Source organism: Xenopus laevis, chromosome 9_10S, assembly GCF_017654675.1.
Source record: "Xenopus laevis strain J_2021 chromosome 9_10S, Xenopus_laevis_v10.1, whole genome shotgun sequence".
Classification (NCBI taxonomy): domain Eukaryota; kingdom Metazoa; phylum Chordata; class Amphibia; order Anura; family Pipidae; genus Xenopus; species Xenopus laevis.
In genome coordinates, this window is record NC_054388.1 from 78,727,584 (window position 1) to 78,746,460 (window position 18,877).

General features: G+C 39.3%; 1 protein-coding gene across 1 annotated transcript; it reads left to right on the forward strand.

Annotated features, from left to right (window-relative positions):
- Positions 1–5,986: 5,986 nt before the first annotated feature.
- sumo1.S (small ubiquitin like modifier 1 S homeolog) lies at positions 5,987–16,745 on the forward strand (the record flags this gene model as incomplete). Its single annotated transcript, NM_001096805.1, is given in 5 exon segments — positions 5,987–6,027; positions 11,754–11,831; positions 12,077–12,154; positions 12,651–12,722; positions 16,107–16,745. Coding segments are annotated over 5 exon segments (309 nt in total). The 3' UTR covers positions 16,176–16,745.
- Positions 16,746–18,877: the final 2,132 nt, after the last annotated feature.

Genomic DNA, 18,877 nt, shown 5'->3' on the forward strand with positions numbered 1-18,877 from the left:
GGCCCCTGGCATCCCAGTCCGACACTGTTTAAAAGGAATGACAATATAAGGTACTGTTGCCCTGCACTGGTAAACCTGGTGTGTTTGCTTCAGAAACTCTACTATAGTTTATATAAACAAGCTGCTGTGTAGCCATGGGGCAGCCATTCAACCATAGGATACACAGTAGCTAACAGGTGTGTTCTAAAAAATCCCATTGTACCCAACAGAGCTTATTTGTTATCTGCTGTGTAGCCGGTGCCTTTTCTCCTTTTTCAGCTTTGAATGGCTGCCCCATAGCTACACAGCAGTTTGTTTATAAAAACAATTGTAGAGTTTCTGTAGCACACACACCAGTTTTACCAGCACAGAACAACAGTGCATTATATTTTCACTATTTTAAAAGACTTTCATTTTTTGTTATTACTGCAGCACTGCTAAAACCATGTTATTAAGAACAACAATCTCAGATTGTCTTGCAGTACACTCATATCCACTTTGCCCTCTTTATCCCCCCAACACTAGATAGAGTTAGCATACTTCTTGCCTGCTCAAACCCCACAACCTGCTCCCTTGACCCCATACTTTCTCACCTCCTTTACCCAATCTCTGATACACTTAATCCTGCGCTTACCCACCTATTTAACCATTAATTTTCTATTGTTACTTTTGCATCTTTATTCAAACAAGCACTAACCACTCCTATCCTCAAAAAACCTTCCCTTTATACAAGCTCTCCCACCAACTATTGTCCAGTTTCCCTTCTTCCATTTGAATCCAAATTGCTGGAAAGGCTTGTTTATAAATGCCTGGTCCAGCATCTCCTTCATAACAGGGTCGGACCCGTTCCCCTGATTGGCCGCACCGGCGTTCGCGGATGCGAGTAACCAATGCTCTTCTCCTGGCAAAGTCTAAAGGTTACTATTCCATACACATTCTTCTAGATTTCGCTGTAACAGTTGACCACCCTCTCCTCCTAGACCACAGGTCCCCAACTTTTGTTTACTCAGGAGCAACACTCAGATGTAAAAAGAATCTGGGAGCCACACAATCATAAAAAATCTGAACGTATGCCACAACCCCTTATGCTGATGACACCCAACTCTACTTGACCCATCTCCTTCTATCCTTTCCCAAGTTACAGACTGCCTTTCTGCTGTCTCCTCCTGGTTGTCACAGCGCCACCTGAAACTGAACCTTTCATTAAAGAGGTTGTTCACCTTCCAAATACTTTTTTCAGTTCAGTTACTTTCAGATTATTGACCTTAAACAAAAACTTTTTCCAATTGCTTTCCATCTTTTATTTTTTACCGTTTTCCCAAAATGCAAATTTAAAGTTTAATGTTCCTGTCTCTGGTGTTTCAATCTGGCAGTTTAGTGATCTGAACTGTTACTATTTGCTACATTTATTTGATACAATTAGTTGATATATTTCTTGGAAGTATCTTTGGAATATTAGCAACTATTGTATCAATTGTAACATCCAGCTCAGCAGGGACAAATATAACAAATTTATCAACTAAATTTATCAAATTAAAACAGTTAAAGAGTTGGCAGCAACCCCCAAGAGCTGCTTTAGAAGGTGAAAAATAAACCTTTAAACTTCAATATTAGAAAAACCGTCACAAAAAGAAAAATAGAAACTAATTAGAAAAAGTCTTTATTTCTGGTGAACAATCTGAAACCAACTGAACTGAAAAAAGTGTTTGAAGATGAACAACCCCTTTAACAGAAATCATTCCCCTGTCACTCAGATCTCACACACGGTTAACATTACCTTTCATTGAACCACACAAGCACACTGCTTAGGAATGATCTAAGACGGGCTTCTGTCTTTTTCACCACACATCCAAACACTTGGCAAATCTTGTAGTATTCAGATATGCAACATTGGCCGTTTATGAACGTACCTCAATTCAGATTCTTATCTCCTGCCTTGACTACTGTAACTTACTCCTCTTAGGTATTCCAATTCCTTTCACAATTCCAAGCTGTTCTAAATACTGCTGCTAAATGCTTTCATCTCAATCAACAGAAGCTGCTCCCCTATGCATATCCCTTGACTTGCTTCCAATCTCCTCTACAATCAAATTCAAATGATCACATTCAATGCCCTTAACAATGAAGTCCCACCCTTTATTTCAGCTCTGATCTCAAAATACACTTCTTCAAGCATCCTTCACTCAGCTTCTGACCTTTGCCCCTTTTCTTCTCATTCTCAAACACTTGGGGGTGCCTAACTTTTGGCACCCCCAAGTATTCCTTCCTGACTCCATAATGACAATCAAACCTGGGTCAGGGTCCTGAGGAAGTGTCGATGCTATAGGCACGAAACGCGTAGGTTTGGAGCTTGCACACCCACTGTAACTATGTTGCCACACTGTGTGAATGAATAAAGCCGAATTTTGCTACTAAATACAACGTCTCCTGTGTGGACTGGTCAGCGGCTGACAGCGAGTACTGATTTTTGCTTACAATGATGTGTTCGGGTGAAGTATCGGATTCTCTCGCGATAGCTGCGACCAGCCACGAGATGCTCTACCAAGAAGAGCTCCGCCATCAATGCTTCCAAATTTTTTGTAGCTAACACACCAGCTTTGAAAGTGCAGGGCAACAGTACCCTATATTATCATTCCTATAAAACATTTCCATTTTTTGGCATTACTGTTCATTTTATAAGAGTATAAGTTGCTTTAATTGTTTTAAATCCCAGGTACTTAAACTTACATTTATCTATGTTGAATTTCATCTTCCACTTAGCTGCCCATATTACTAATTTGTCAGGATTCTGCTGCAAGGTTGCTGCATCCTGGATGTAATTTATTGTGCTGCCTAGTGTTTTGTTATTTTCAAACAGTAATAGATTATTTGATAGTAGTAAAAGATCACTTTGTCAAGCAAAAACGTCTTTCCTCTTATTTAAAGGCAATGGCACTTGGTGTGATTTTCAAATGTTTTATGATATTTTAATGGTTTTTCTAGTTCTCTGAGAGGGGGGCCAATGTTAAAAATCACTCCCCATTTACTTTGAGAGGCCATCACAATAGGCTGTAAACGGAAAATACAAGTGAGGTTCAGCAGATACTAGGTCTATATTATGGGAAGCTGCTAAAACAAGAGTGAGGATTCTCATGCCTGACAAAACAGAATGAAGTGTTGATGGATTGGCAAAAATATCAATGCCAAGAGTAGGCAACAGACTTGCAAAAATTTGCCCAAAGGGCATGTGAACATGAATCAAGACAGTAAAGGTGTTGTAGATTATGCAGGTAAAGAGGGCCCTACCCAAAACAGCTTGCAGTCTAATATAAATAAAGGTACTATTTTATAACTGCAATCACAAGAGACTGTGCCAAAATGCCCTTTTTGTCAGGACATGTAAAAACAGCAAGTGAAGCTCTTGCATTTAGGCGGGTAAAATAAGGTGTTAGATACAGCTCTAAGTACAGCCACAATCCTGCCCTAAAATATCATTGTCCCCCCTGCCATGCCCCCAACATAACTGCCCTCCCATGTTTGTCTAGATGTAACCCTGGCAAATGTGGCAAACCTAGTATGTGGACAGTTTTAGTCTTTTTACAGATAAAACGCCTTTTCCAATCAGTGTTGGATTGGGATACCAGGGGCCCACCAGAAATCTTTGGACAGTGGGCCCACTTTCTAACATATTATTCCTCCTCTCCTCACTCAACCTCTTTATTCTCCTAGTCTTTTATATTTACTTACTATACTCTGTTCTTCCAGTATAAAGAATCTTTTTTTCCCATAAAGAAATAGGTAATGACCATGAAATGAGGGTCCACTGACACCTGGGCCAACCGGGAGTTTTCCTGGTAGCCCGGTGGGCCAGTCTGACACCCTTTCCAATACGCCTCCTCTGGGAAAGAATGTTAATAATAACTATATTATCAGGCACAGATTGGCAATCTGTAGATCTGGCAAATTCCAGAGGGGCTGATGTCAGATGCCATAGACATTCACTATATATTGGGCCTGTATGGGTAGTGTTGCCACCTTTACTGGAAAAAAAATACCGGCCTTCCTATATATAATATATACATGTGACGCTACCTTTAAATATCACACTACTTCCGGATCTCCGGCCTCTTGACAAAGCTCAACGACTGTTGAGGTGCAGTGCTGCGCTGCATGGAACGAGCGGGGATCCCCTTCTGGAGACTGGTGTTGCGCTAAGTGGAGGAGACACTGAGGCACTTTGAAAACGGGACAGTGACACCATTGAACACATGGTCGGTAATATGTTTCCATTTATTGCGGGGGCAGGATATTGCTAAACCCGAGAAATCTCACTGACTTTTACCTTACTATCTAAGCAAGGATTTCATATTGCCCAGTGATTTGGTGACGACCGTCCCCGCTACTTGGATTTGACTGCCGACCCATCCACTTTTTTATTATTGGACACCGGCTAGTACACTCTCAGATTTGGTCACCACGCCAACAATTAACATTATTGGGCCATAGTAGCCACCTACAAACACAAAGGAAGGTGCCAAATACGTTTGAATTTTGGATTCACACACAATTTGGGATGGTGTGCAACATAAACTCTGGGCTTTTTCATTCATGTCTGCCAAAATACCACATCTATACTACATTTATTTAGGCAGTTTGCCTTCACATTAACATTGGAATATTTCTTCATAGACCTGGATCTGTGCAGACTCGTTTGATTACATTTATAATCTGAGGGATCCCTCCACCAACATGCAGCGCTGCTTGTTTTTAAGTTGTTTTTATTAGGGTTTTATGGCATGGTGTTGTATAAATATTGCCTTTTTACTTAAGGTGACTTTGGTGTGATTTTCAACAATTTATATTCTAGGGCCTATGGGCTGGGGATTTAATTCCCAATTTTTTCGAATTTATCACTCGGCCTTTCTCTATATTTATCTTTTTTTCCCTATTAATAAATTGGGATTAACCAACATTTTTACCAGTCAGGCCGGTAAAATACAGGCCAGGTGGCAACCCTATGTGGGGGTGATGTTTGGTCCTCTGCGTGCCTAAAAAAGCCAGGGCCCATATTGAATCCCAGTCCAGGCTTGGTAAAAAGTTAAAAACCCATTTACACCAGGCTGCACCCGCCACATCTTCCCTGAACTGCTTCCAAAGACTGCATTGTAGGGTTGATGTTATATCTGACACCGACTCCAATAAATACATATAATACACAAAAGCCATGAATATCTTGTAAACTATATCCTTATAAACGGTGAGTTCTGATGTCATTTCCGTCACATGACTCATTAAAATTTGTGTATTATAATAAATAAAGTACCCCCAGTTGCAAAATATGAGGATATTAGAAGTTACCTCGGAGTTCCATGACCTGTATAAAAACGCTCGGCCTTCGGCCTCGTGTTTTTATATGGTCATGAAACTCCTCGGTAACTTATAATATCCTTATATTTTACAAGAGGGGGTACTTTATTCACTATATATTTTAGCTCTATAATGCTCCCTAAGCAAAATAACCCACATAACCTTACATATTACAGAACAGTTACTGAAAAATAATATTGTTATGACTGAATTCATAAAATTAGGTCACAGAAAACATTAGCAAAAAATATGAACGAAAGCTAAAATGCCTTGGGTCTTTTGCTTTGCGCTCTAATGCTTCATCCATCCCAAAACTATGCAAGGAGAGACCTACTATTAATGCCTAGCACTGGAGGGGTTAATGTGTTACTACTGCACAAACATTGGAGGCCAATGCTTATGGCCTGATTTCCGCATTACAACAAAGTCACAGACACAAAGGCGCCACCTAGCGGATCCGTGAAAGTGCTCAACGTCCCAGCCAGCGTATTCCCCCTTACTATTCATTTGCAAGTTTAGCAGTGCGCGTCACCAGTATGTGGGCGGTGCCGCTCGTACCGGAAATGAGGTCATTCCCCAGAACCGGAACACCTTCCTTGTTTGCTTCTCTTGTGCTGTTATTGTGCCCGACGCAAGAAGAAGCGTAGAGCGGTCAGTGCAGCGAACCGAGACCGGCGGAGAGCAGTGAGCATGTCTGATCAGGTGAGATACATTTGAGGAGTGGACGAGAGAAGGTCTGTGGGAAGTGTGTGTCTCGTTATGTGTGTAATGAGAGCTGGCTGTAGGTGTAAACAAGTAGGTGTCATGGATATAGATTTACATGGAGCTCAAGTAGTACATGCGGCCCGTGACCAAGAGAAGCTCCTAAGGCATTGCACTTTCTATCTGACACTTCGGCTGCCAGACCTGGTTGCTATGGGTTTCTGCTGCTCGTGCACTTTTGCTGCTTAATTCGGTCCATACCACGTGTTGTGCCGTGTCCTTTTGCTTTTTATATTATTGTCCAGTGTGTATCTTTGTTTATAGATGTTATTATCTGTGCTCATTCCCCAGTGGCGGTTCCAATGCCAAATGAGAGGCCTACTGTGAAAGCCCTTTGGATTTATGTTAGTGGAGCTCATTATTGACTCGTATAAAGTTTCTGTTAAGATAACAGCCGGTGCATTCCTTTTAATCTTGCCTGGATAGCACGATTGTTACAGTAGGGTTAGGTTGAAGGAGCTCATAGCATTTTGATACTAAAGGGTAAATAAAGGAAGTGTGTAGAGCAGGCAGGGTATTTAATTGCAATGGCCATTCCGATTTACCAGGTGACTTCTTCCATTTGAGCATTATATGTAACTTGGTGTAGTTATGTGGGAAGTACTATTATAGTACACGCTGCTTATTTATATTGCCAGCACATCTTGTGTTTGTTCTCTTGTATGTCTCCCATCATTTAGCAACTCCGTCTTATCCGGTCTTTTTATCTTTCCAAAACAATTGTGGAAAACCCTGCACACTAACCAAAACTATTGGGTTAAATCTTTCATTCCTCTATATAGAGGGTGATGGATTAGGGCAGAGACACGCACTCAGATTTGGGAAGATTAGTCGACAAATCTCCTCTTCTTCAGGGCAACTAATCTCCCCGAACTGCCTTCTCCTGCCTTATAGCAGGCTAGAATGTAAATCACCGACGGGATGGCACTTGGAGTGCTTCGTTTTCCAAAGTCATCCGAAGTTTCCTCGTAAGGGAACTTCAGACGACTTTGGAAAACGAAGCGCACCGATTGCAACCCTGCCGACAGTCCTGGGAGACTAATCTCCCCAAATCTGAGTGTCTGTCTCTGCCCTTGCATTCTAGCTGGTGGGGATGCTAGTCGCCTTGAAGAAGATTAGTTTGTTGCCGGGTGAGCGTGTCCCCGAATCTGAGCGCGTGTCTCTGCCCTTAGACATCTGATTGACCACTGGCCAATTATCAAATCCCTGTGGAATTTGGCAGTACCAGCTGATCCTTTTACTTTAGGCTTCGCAGATGCCACATCCACGTGCACATGAACAGCCCTGGGAGCCCAAGTTTCTGTCTGGACAGATTGCCTGCAGCATGAGAACTACTAGTGTCACCTATTGGGTACTCCCGAGAAATGCAAATGTTCCTTTTGATAGCAGTTTTTTACATTACTAGTGTTGATTGTTTAGTTAAGACATCATTGTGTTAATGCATGTGTATCCCTGCCAGGTATGTGTGAACAAGTATTCCTATTTCATTATACACCTCTAAAATTGTGTGTTTAAAAAATTGCTTTTTGAAGTATTTACAGAAAAAAGATACCTTGCTAGCACTACCAAACCATTCCACTTACTGGTGGCTGCAGTTCCAAGCTGTGCAGGAGAGCAAGTGGGTCTCATACTGTATGATGTAAATCAGTCGGCAGTCAGGGCCAAATTTTGGGAAGGTCTCAAAAATCTGGGCTAGGGAGACAGCAGTTGTCAAATCTCCTTCTTGTCCAGTCCTCTGTGACTCTGTTCCTTCCAGTATTAGGGTAGTTAGGGGGGAGAACCAGCAGGTCCTTTAGGATGGTGGCACACGAGGCTACTGGGGAAGATTAGTTGCCCAGCAACAAATCGCCTCTTCTTCAGGTGACTAATCTTCCCTAAATTTCTTCTCGCCGGCTAGAATGTGAATCGCCGGCGGGGTGGCACTCTGATCGCTTCGTCTGAAGTTTCCTTGTAAGGGCAGGGGCACATGAAGATACTGGGGAAGATTAGTCGCCCAGCCGCAAATCGCTTCTTCTTCGGGCGATGAATCTCCCCAAACTGCCTCCCCGTCGGCTAGAATCTAAATTGCTCCAAGTTCCACCCCACCATCAATTTAGATTCTGGCTGGCGGGGAGATTAGTCTCCCGAAGAAGAAGCGATTTGTCGCTGGGCGACTAATCTCCCCCAGTAGCTTTGTGTGCCTCTGCCGTATCCGAGTACCATCCTGCCGGCGATTTACATTCTAGTCGGCGGGAAAGCATTTAGGGGAGATTAGTTGCTCGAAGAAGAGGCAATTTGTCCCTGGGCGACTAATCTCCCAGAGTAGCCGCGTCTGCCAACGCCATTATAGTCCATTGCTTCCTTTTAAATGTTTAGTTTGTATAGTAGAGTAATTATATCAATACTGATAAAACATTTCATATGGTTGTGTGATTCTGGTTTATAAACATTTTATGCGGCATATACTGTGCCCCTGCTATTATTTTCTCACAAATCCACAAGAGCACATCGAGCATTAGAGCCATGACAAAAGAGTAATTTTGATTGTTGTGGTGCTCAAGCTGCTATTACATCAGAGCACTTCTCATTCCTCTCCTTGTGCTGGTTATCAGAACGTTGCAAGTGTTCTGTGGCCCTCAGTGGATAAACAAAACACTGGTAGCGAAACTGAAACTAAACTATGCAGTTATATTCCTTGCTGGGTTGTTGTGTAACTTTAGTGATTACATTTAGTTCCAAGCCAAGTGTATTTTGAATAATGTAGTGCAGAGCTGTTTAACTGGAAAGTTGTTGGACAGATGTGGCCCTCCCAAACATGTGAAAGACTGGATAAGTGGCCCATAGCATGTAAAATCATGGGAAGCACTGATCTAGAGAAATACAACAATTTAAAGGGGTTCTGACAGAAATCTGAAATGTCTCCAGTGCCATCACCATTATTGGGACCTTTATTTAATTTTAAATTGCTATTTTTTGTGGCTGCATCTGTCTTGCATTTGAAACACTCTGCTGCATTCCCCATTGAGAAGAGCAGACACATGTTTTGCATTGTTTTTTAATCAATGCAGTGTCATCTTCATTACATTGGGTCCTTGGCATGGTGCAACAGAAGTTCCAGATTGCAATTAACTTTATTTTTTGCCAGTACCCTCAGTTTTGTGTTGTGATGTTTGTTTATGCAACTATAGTCTTATCTGTCTCAGTCTACACCAGTACTTCCCATGCTCTACAGCTGGTGCCTCCAAGAGACATGTTGTAGTGAGCTGGAGCCAATGAGAGTGACATTTAGGGGGTCTATTTATTAAGCCTCAAATATTTCTGGTCTAGTTTTTAAGGGGAAAACCGCTTAGTTTAGAGGAAACAAAACCCCTTTAATTTTCAGAATTAGAATTATATGAAGGCGACTGCAGGCAGCAGCACAGTTTTTCTCATTTTCCACTAGGTGAATTCACATTTAGAATATTATTCCTCAGCTTTTTTACCTGCTGATACAATATAAGCTGCTCCCTTTGTGCAGGGCTGAATCAGCAATGCTGTAGCAACAAAAGGACATGAGAAGTGAATACATCACATTTGGAAGCAAATTAGCAAAGGGGAAACCAAACCTACATATATATTACAAATATATTTATTATGCCTTGATTTTCTTTTGTTATTCAGAATAATCTATGATTAATTTTAACTACCCATTATTGATGGGTGTTGATCTGCTATGGAATTAGATTAGCTTTATTTTATTACTGAATAAATCAAGGACACAGATCCAAAATGTTTTGTTTAAATGTTATGCCTTGTACTTTTAAAGCAAGCCTTGTGGTGGCTCACACTCATGCATGTCAAGGTGTAGTTAAAAAGGCTCATTTTGTTCAGTAACCTATGCCTATAGACTACCCTGGGGAAATGATATTCCATTGAATATTAATATAATGTTGTTGCAACTGTAGGTGCCTGTGTGAGATACAATGTAAATCAAGGTAATCAGGTTTGATCAGCGATGCCTTTCTGATCACCATATAAATACCTCCGCATTCACTTGCCTAGTAGGGTATGCTGACATTTATGAACAGAGTTTTGAAAGTGTTTTGGTTCAGTGCCCTACTTGTTTGTTATCATTTGAGAAGCCCTTGACTGCCTTTTGGTTGGTAACCTATCCAGAGCGTTGGACCATGCAGTTTGGAATCACTGCCTTAAGGTGGCCATAGATGTAACCATTACAATCTTTCTTGGAGAAGATCTTTCCAAGAAAGATCGTTCATTTCAATACACACGTGTAGAGCTGATTCGTCAGATATACAGATAGAAACAATAGAATACTACCTGTATCTGACGATTCAGTACTAATATCCAATGTTTGGGTGCCTTTAAAGGCACTTGATCAAAATTTTCCGTTCCCTGAGACTGGCGAGCTGACCGATATCCAAGTCTTCTGCCAATATTGGTTGGCTCTTTTCGACCATATACACACGGAATATAGTACAAAAACTTGTTTTGTGTGATATTATATATGTGCGTCTATGCCCACCTTAACTCCTTTGGGCTAAGTATGGGGATCAGATTACTGCACTATCGTCACCCCAGCAATTTTCTTGTTTACTGAACTCAATCTCCACTAGTACTTAACTAGATACAAAGTTAATTTTTTGGTTACCCTGTTCATGTACCTGATACCCCGGGCCTGTTTGTAGAATACAACACTGGCCCAGGGTATTTTTGTCTAAGCTCATTTGCCACAATCTTTCCTCTTCTTTCCTCCGGACCTGGGCAGGCACATTCGCAGTAGAGTGAAAATGTAATCTTTTTACTTCTAATTTTGGTTTTTACTCTACTGTGCCAGCCCTGGACTGAAACAAAAAGGAAGAAGTTGATTAAGATGGTGATGGTGGACTTCTACAGAATATCATGGGCCAGTACTTTGCTTTCCTTTAACTCCATAGAGGTTAATTAATTCAAGGAAACCTCAAGCTCCTGTTCCATTGTGGTCAAAATCCACCTTCATGTCTGACAATGGTAAAGAGAACAGCCCAGGAGCAGCACAAAAAAAGTTTTTTATTTTTAGGGAATAGTCCCTTACCCTAGTAGAAGGTTCCTAACTACACTGTTGCAAACAGTCCTTCTCTTATCCACATTCAAATTCTTTAACGTTTTCCTGGTAAAATTACATTCAGTAAGTATAATGTGTATTATCTTCAGGATCTATGAAAATAATCTGTAAATGAATTCATTTTGCTATTAACCCATAGCTCAATAATACACTGATTATGTTCAAAGATGAAGTTTAGTGTATACAGGTAAAGGATCCCTTATCCGGAAACCCGATATCCACAAAGCTCCGAATTACGGAATGGCTGTCTCCCATAGACTCCATTTCATCCAAATAATCCAAATCTTTAAAAATTATTTCCTTTTTCTCTGTAATAATAAAACCATAGCTTGTACTTGATCCCAACCAAGATATAATTAATCCTTATTGGAAGCAAAACCAGCCTATTGGGTTTATTTAATGTTTAAATGAATTTCTAGTAGACATAAGGCATGGAGACCCAAATTACGGAAAGATCCGTTATCCGGAAAACCCCAGGTCCCGAGAGTTCTGGATAACCGGTCCCATACCTGTATTTAATTTTTTGTTCAGCAAATCATTTCTGAAAGATATCTTTATTTATTGTTATTTACCACTTTATCTACAGGAAGCTAAACCATCTAGTGAGGATCTAGGAGACAAAAAAGAAGGAGGGGATTATATCAAACTCAAAGTCATCGGGCAGGTAAATATCTCTGTTTCTTTTATCAAGATCTGAGTAGATAACTAATAAGTATTTTGTAAATTAAATGTGAGACAACTCTTAGAAAAAAAAAATTCAAACATATGAGTGTCCTCGACACATTCATAGTGTATACAGTCATAGATGCTTAGGGGAATTCTTTATTTTTACACGATAAAAAATCAATAGAATGTTTCCCAGTAGCCAATCGGATTTGAAACCATGTAAATATTTATTCCACACCACAGGACAGCAGTGAAATTCACTTCAAGGTAAAGATGACAACGCATCTCAAAAAGCTGAAAGAGTCATATTGTCAGAGACAGGTGAGTAAAAGTTTGCTGGATTTTGCGGATAAGAACGTTTTTAAATATAACCGCTACTAATACTAGGAAATGTATGTTTAGAATGTATTTGGAGATAAGGGGTTTCTTTCTCCTTTAAGGTAAAATGAAAGCTGGTTGGTTGTTTCCATTGATGTCTCAATTAGATTCAGAGGAATTCTGGGATGCAAGTAGGGTTGCCACCTTTTCTGGAAAAAAATATCTTTGCTGAGGGCAGAAAAGCCGCAATCTAGTTGGTGAAAGAAATAATTTTGGGTTTCCTATTGATGCCTTTTAGGATTGCTATGTATTTTGTTAAAGCTTTTTAGAGCTGTTACCAAGCCCCTCCACCTTTCCAGCCTGTATTAATACTGTTTCTCTGTACTCAGGAGAACATTTCTAAAAATGTGAACCATGTCAAAGATAATAAACAACAAATGTTAAGGAAAGTAGATAATGTTTTAGTAGTTCTTGATTATGAATTTTCTCTAATTTTTAGGGCGTTCCAATGAATTCTCTCAGGTTTTTGTTTGAAGGGCAAAGAATCTCAGATCACCAGACTCCTAAGGAGGTAAGTTGTCAGTCTTTATGGCTTGATGATTGAAACCCCTGTTTTCATTGCAGGTAATGATGACCTCTTTGGTTAGTTGCTTGTTGTTGTCTCACCCTAGGGATCGGTCGGGCCAGTAATATTTAACCATGGAAGATCTTTGTCTGCTTTTTTAACAATTGTTTTTGTGTTGAAGAAGCTGTAAGATTAATACACATGAAATTAATCGGTTCATATATATATATATATATATATATATATATATATATATATATATATATATATATATATATATATATATATATATATATATAATATAAATTATATTAAAGTACCGGATCCTACATGGCAGCTGCATAGATTCTAATTTAAAGGACAAGTATGGAGAGATTTCAAATCGCTACCTTTTTTCTCTCAGACTAATATTATTTTTTGGAAAGAATTTGCTCCAGTCTGTGGATCTTTCTTGCTAAGCAACACACCAACAGTGAATTTCAAGGCTGCCATTGGGATATCTAAAGTAAAAATGTGCAAATATTAGTATTGTGTGCATGCACGAGCCTGGGAGTTTGAATAAGCCACAAGATCACCTTGGGAAATATTGGTAAGATGGTGAAGTGCCCCCCACTGATCAGAGTAATGTATATAACAGTAATTCCTTTTAACAAATGTTTTAAGGCAAATGGCAAATAAGATGTTTTACCACTTCCTTGCCTGCACCTGCCTACTATTATAATGAGAATTCTCTGCACTCATTACTGATCAATTCCTGTATAGCTGTAAAAGAATAAGGAACCTAAGAGCACCACATCAGTGTGACCCATAGCCCCAAAGGGTGCAAAGTCACTCAATTTCTGACACTAAGATTTTCAATACATTGACAACAAATATTTCAAAAATTAACGCCTGGTTATGAACTGCAGGGGTTTGGCTAGACTGAAACAGCAACACTATCCAGTATCCTTGCAGCATTAGAGAAGTATATCTCTATATTTTTATTGTGCCGGGTATCTTACAGAGAAGTCTCTTACGCTGAAGACACAAGGCTGCTAAGTCGATGCAATCAAGCTTTTAAAATAAATAAATGCTGCAGAAACTCGTAGTGCTGAATCGCCACTTTAAACTGCCCTGAAAAATTATAAGATTCTTTATAGTTTATCTTATTTGTAAGTTGCATTACTCTGTATTATCAATATAACAGATTATGTAACCTTTGCCTTAAATATAAGAATACTATATATATTAAGCAATTCACTAGCGTTCGCTTCGCCCACATCGCAAAACACTTCGCCAAACGCAAATTAGCCAGGACAACACTAATTCACTAAGATGCAAAGTTGCATCCAGGGCCCGAACGATGGCGAAGTTGCGCTAGCGTTAATTCGGCAAGCAAGGCAAAGTTGTGCTGACATTGGGTCATTTGCATACGGCGGGAAGTGAAAGTACGAAGCACATATATGTTGCAGCAAATACATTACACTACACAAGCCCAGGGAACCTTAATAAAATAAAATAGAGTTGTTATAATACGTGAGCCCAGTGTATAGTTTATGTGCCATATGTTAGGAAATGTAGGGGGGAACCCGGGTACCCAAAAACAAATTTATGGACTTCTGCAGCCTATCATCCTGAAAAAGGTAAAAGACGCAGATGTGTTTACATTCCATTGCACGTCGCCTGGTCTGAGCTGGTGAAGGCAAGTCTGGCGGAACAAGTAATTTTGAGTAAAATCCACATTTTCGCCAGAGTGAAATTTCTCCTGACGTAAGAGTTTGAAGTAGCGCAAGAGTCTATCTCCTTTGCTAGCGAAGTTAAATTTTTTGCCAGCATTAGTCATTTTACCCTTTAGTAAATTTGCCCCTATGTCTGTACTATGTTTAATCAACTTTACCCTTTTCCTACAAGCCAAGCACTGTGCTGAACCATCTGTAAAAGTACAAACCTCTGCAGTCTGTGATTTATAAGAGCATTGTCATTTCTAATGATTTGATGCCTTTGGTCTATCGAGCAATTAGCAGTTCTGTGGCTGGGCAACAAACCTCTTGAAATCACTCCCTGACTGCAGTATTCTGTAGTGAAAATTAATTTATACACGAGTGATATTATTTTATCACCTTTCAATGGAGTTTATTAACACTACGCAACGGCATGCCCAGAATCACTAACGTGTGCGATTGCCGTCCGGTGAGAGAGGATGATGATGAGTACAGGTGTTTTGTAAATTCTTATTTTGTTTGTTTGGATTCAATGGATATTGGAACAGATGCATATCCGTTTTCTTTATTAAAAAACAAACAAAAAAACAAAACCCTGCTGTTGCTGGAGCAAGGATCAAATCTTGGATACATAGATACATACATTGGATAGATATAGACATGTCTGGTACTAAATGGTAAACAACTTTTTCAAATCAATGGGGCACATTTACTTAAATTTGAATTTTCTCTTGATCTAACGTCACCAAAGTTCGCCAGGTGTATTTTCACTGCGCATGTCCATATTTACAAAAAATCTTAAGTTTTAAGAGAAATGTGATGAATTTTCTTCTGGCATAATTTCTGTGTGAAAATTCTCTAGCATATTTTTCCATACAATGGTAGTAGGGAATTTTCACCATGGAGAAAATTAGCATATAAAATGTTGATTGTGATTTAATAGCGGCTTCTCTATCATTATAATAGAAGTTCTTCAGCCTGAAACTGGCAAAGTAGACTTTGGTGAAAACATAGAGGGTTAATAATATCCTAATAAATGCCTTTTTTTTTTATATGAATCTTTTGTTGATTTTTGGGACGACTCAAATTTTTTGTCTTGCTTCATAACCAATGGAAACGTTAGCACTTTGATAAATAAGCAGATGTGAGCTTTTTGTCTGGAGAAATGGCACGGAAGTTCTCTAGCGCTGAGGTTTTTCGCTAGTGAAATGTCTTATTTGCCTTTTAGTAAATTGGCACGTTTTAGCAAAGTTTTGCTAAAAAACACAAATCACTCTTCAGTAAATCTGTCCCTGTGTTGGATTCCCATTGGTGGACTGTCCACCAGCTTTACTATATGTGAGCAACAGAGAGCAGCATTTGTAGCTTAAGGTTGGTGGCACATGGTTGTCTGTACTAAATCTGCTCACCTGTGGGCAACAGAGCGCCTGAAAATTCCTACACTCCCGGAAGAATGTAAATCTCAGCTGTAAAATGCATCCGTTGTGTAACTGTGCAGTTGTATTGGTTATATTCAAGGCAAATGATCACGAGATGCAGTTTTACTTGCAGAGATTTACATTCTTGGTGCAAAGGTATTTTTAAGCACTTTGCAGGTGTCGGAGCCCTATGTGCCATCATGCTATGTTTGCTTATTAAAAAATTAAAACAATTTTCAACACTTCTAATATGTTTCACGAATCTCTTTCAGCTCGGAATGGAGGAAGAGGATGTTATTGAAGTTTATCAGGAACAGACTGGGGGGCACTCGACAATTTAAATTTTCACTCACCCTCCATTTATTTTTTAATTATTATTTTATACTTTTTTTTTTTTTGGTAATGTTTACCTCTCCTCCCCACTTGGTACTCTGTCTCCTTTCATGTTATCAGCCAGATGTCTGTGGCACCTATATCATCATTATCTTCATTAGTATGAGAAAAGTTGCATCGGAAAATCTCCCCAGTCCAGACCATTTTTTTCTTCACCTATTGGTCTTCAAGGATATTGGTTGGAATTTACATTCTAAAATGACTTGGTTGCTTGAGACACGAGGAGAGTATATGCTGGGGATTTAGGAAGAAGAACGTTTTTTGGGGAATTCTTGCACTTCAGATCATTGAATAAACCGTTCACCATTACTGTTATCGTTCCAGCGCCTGCCTAGAAGATGTAGGAGTTGTGTTTTTAGATACAAGTTGTCATGCAACCACCCCTTATGAAATGTTCGCTGTATCTTTTATTTTTGGGGGGCATGGGTTTTAAAAAAAGAAAAAATTTAAAAAAAAAATACTTGTCTGTATTGGCTTAATTCAAGTTGAAGTTATATTAAAAAAAGCAAAAACATTTGTAAAATTGGAGACCACATTTGTCTTTATTACAGTTTTTTGACTCACACTGTGTTTCTTCCTTTCAGAAAGATATATGGATTCAACTTCACCTTCTTTAACTTAACCATTGATATTGACAAGCATCTTGAATGGCATGTTTGAAGGAAATAAAGGGTCTTATTGACCTCAATTCAATTTATGTCTATTTTGTGTGTATAGACAAGCATCTTGAATGGCATGTTTGAGCGAAATAAAGGGTCTTACTGACCTTAATTCTATTTATGTCTATTTTGTGTCTATAACGTGGATCATATCCGCACAAAATAGGTCATTTATTGATGCCTCTGGCAGCAGCGAGCAGCCAATTCCAGGGGCTGCAAAAAGGCCCCTCTGGTAACTTTAAGAGCTGAATTTCAGTTTCCTAAAACCATGTCTAGTGCAGACAGTGCTATTACACTGTATTAAGGATGTGCTCTCCCTCCCCCCCCCCCCCTTTGGCTCAACCCCAAAGAGGTATCGGCAGAAAGGGTGCACATCGGATCTACTTCCTTAGAAGGCAACAGCCCCAGAGACACTGCTGCATACAAATGGCCATACGCAGGGATGATCTAGTAAATGCTATTGTTTCAGTAAACCGTGTGAATTATGGGATTTCATAAGACATCTGACAGATCTCAATGGTCTGTTGAAACTAAAAAACAAGCCCAGATAGTCTGGCTGTGTGTTTCACATCGGCCTAACCAGATCTTGCATAGTAGCTTAAGAGATATAAATTAAATATATAAAATAAGTGTATTGAATACAGTATATACATGTTTAATACATATGGATGCCTGGCACCACAGCTTCCAAAGGCAGGCTGTATTGTAGTGTCCTCTCAGCAGAGAAACTGGCATAAAGTATAAGAATAACCTTGGGTACTTTTTGTTAGTCCGAAAACAATCCATCACTTCTGTATCATATACTAGTCTCCAGTCTATTCTTGTATTACTATTTCACACTGATGTTTTGTTATGTACAGTTCCAGTTGGTATGCATGTTTTGTATGAAATCCTATTTCATTATATATTTTCTTTAAGTTTTCAGGTAGTTTAACAATTGTTGTTTCCTTCTAAAACCTTCATTTTTTCCTGGTTTTGGAACCCGTGCTTTTTTAGCTATGTGGAATGTTTTCACACAATTAACCGTCATCCCTTACCTCCGATGTCTCACTATGGGTATGGTCATATTCAGAAGACTGGTTCAAAACAATATTTTCTTCTGAAGTTTCATCCATTTATCACCAGTAAAGGAATTATCTATAGCCTCAAAACACCATGTTTTTTTACACTTTGCCACATCCAGAATTTGCACATGCTTGTATATTTGCAATTTTGTGCCTATCAGTTCACCCTCCTTTGTGCTTAGTTTTCTCATACTTAAACTAAGGTTGCCACCTAATCGTTTTTGCCCCAAAAAGTTTGGTTTTTGTAAGGCCTGTTCGGGATCTGAACTTTCTGTTTCGGTTTTCATCCTTATGAAACCTGAAAAAATAATCTGGCCAATACATGAAAAGCATTTAAATACGAAGATACCTCAACATGGCTTAGTTACTGTCAAGTACAGTTACTTTATTATTAAAGATACAAAAAAAAGCAAATCAAAAATAAGATTTTTTTTTTTCTAAATTAGCATTGCTGTATTTCAGAGCTTTCTGGATAACATTTCTGTATAATAGATTTCATACCTGTAATTAAAGGATTGGGCTCAAATCATCAAGCTGAATATAGCTACAGTTAGGGTTGCCACCTGTGTGGTTTTGAACTGGGCATCAACACTTTAAAACATTGAGAACACTGGATAGAAATCCAGCCAGTTGCATCTAAGTGATACAATAACCTTGTCCTGGTGTCTTAACTTCACCAACATCATTGTGCCCACCTCTGATGTCATCATGCCTGTTCCTACACCCCCTCGTGTTCGGGTTTAGCCATCAGCAAAGATGGCAACCCTAGCTTAAACAGTGCTGGTTACTCTCTGTCACATAAAAGAAACATTTTCATACATACAGTACATGCATTATACAAGTTTGTTCGTTTGGGTGTTCCTTTTCAACTCACTCTTTAATCTTTACAAATTTCACTCTTTCATCCTTACAATTTCTTTACAGTAT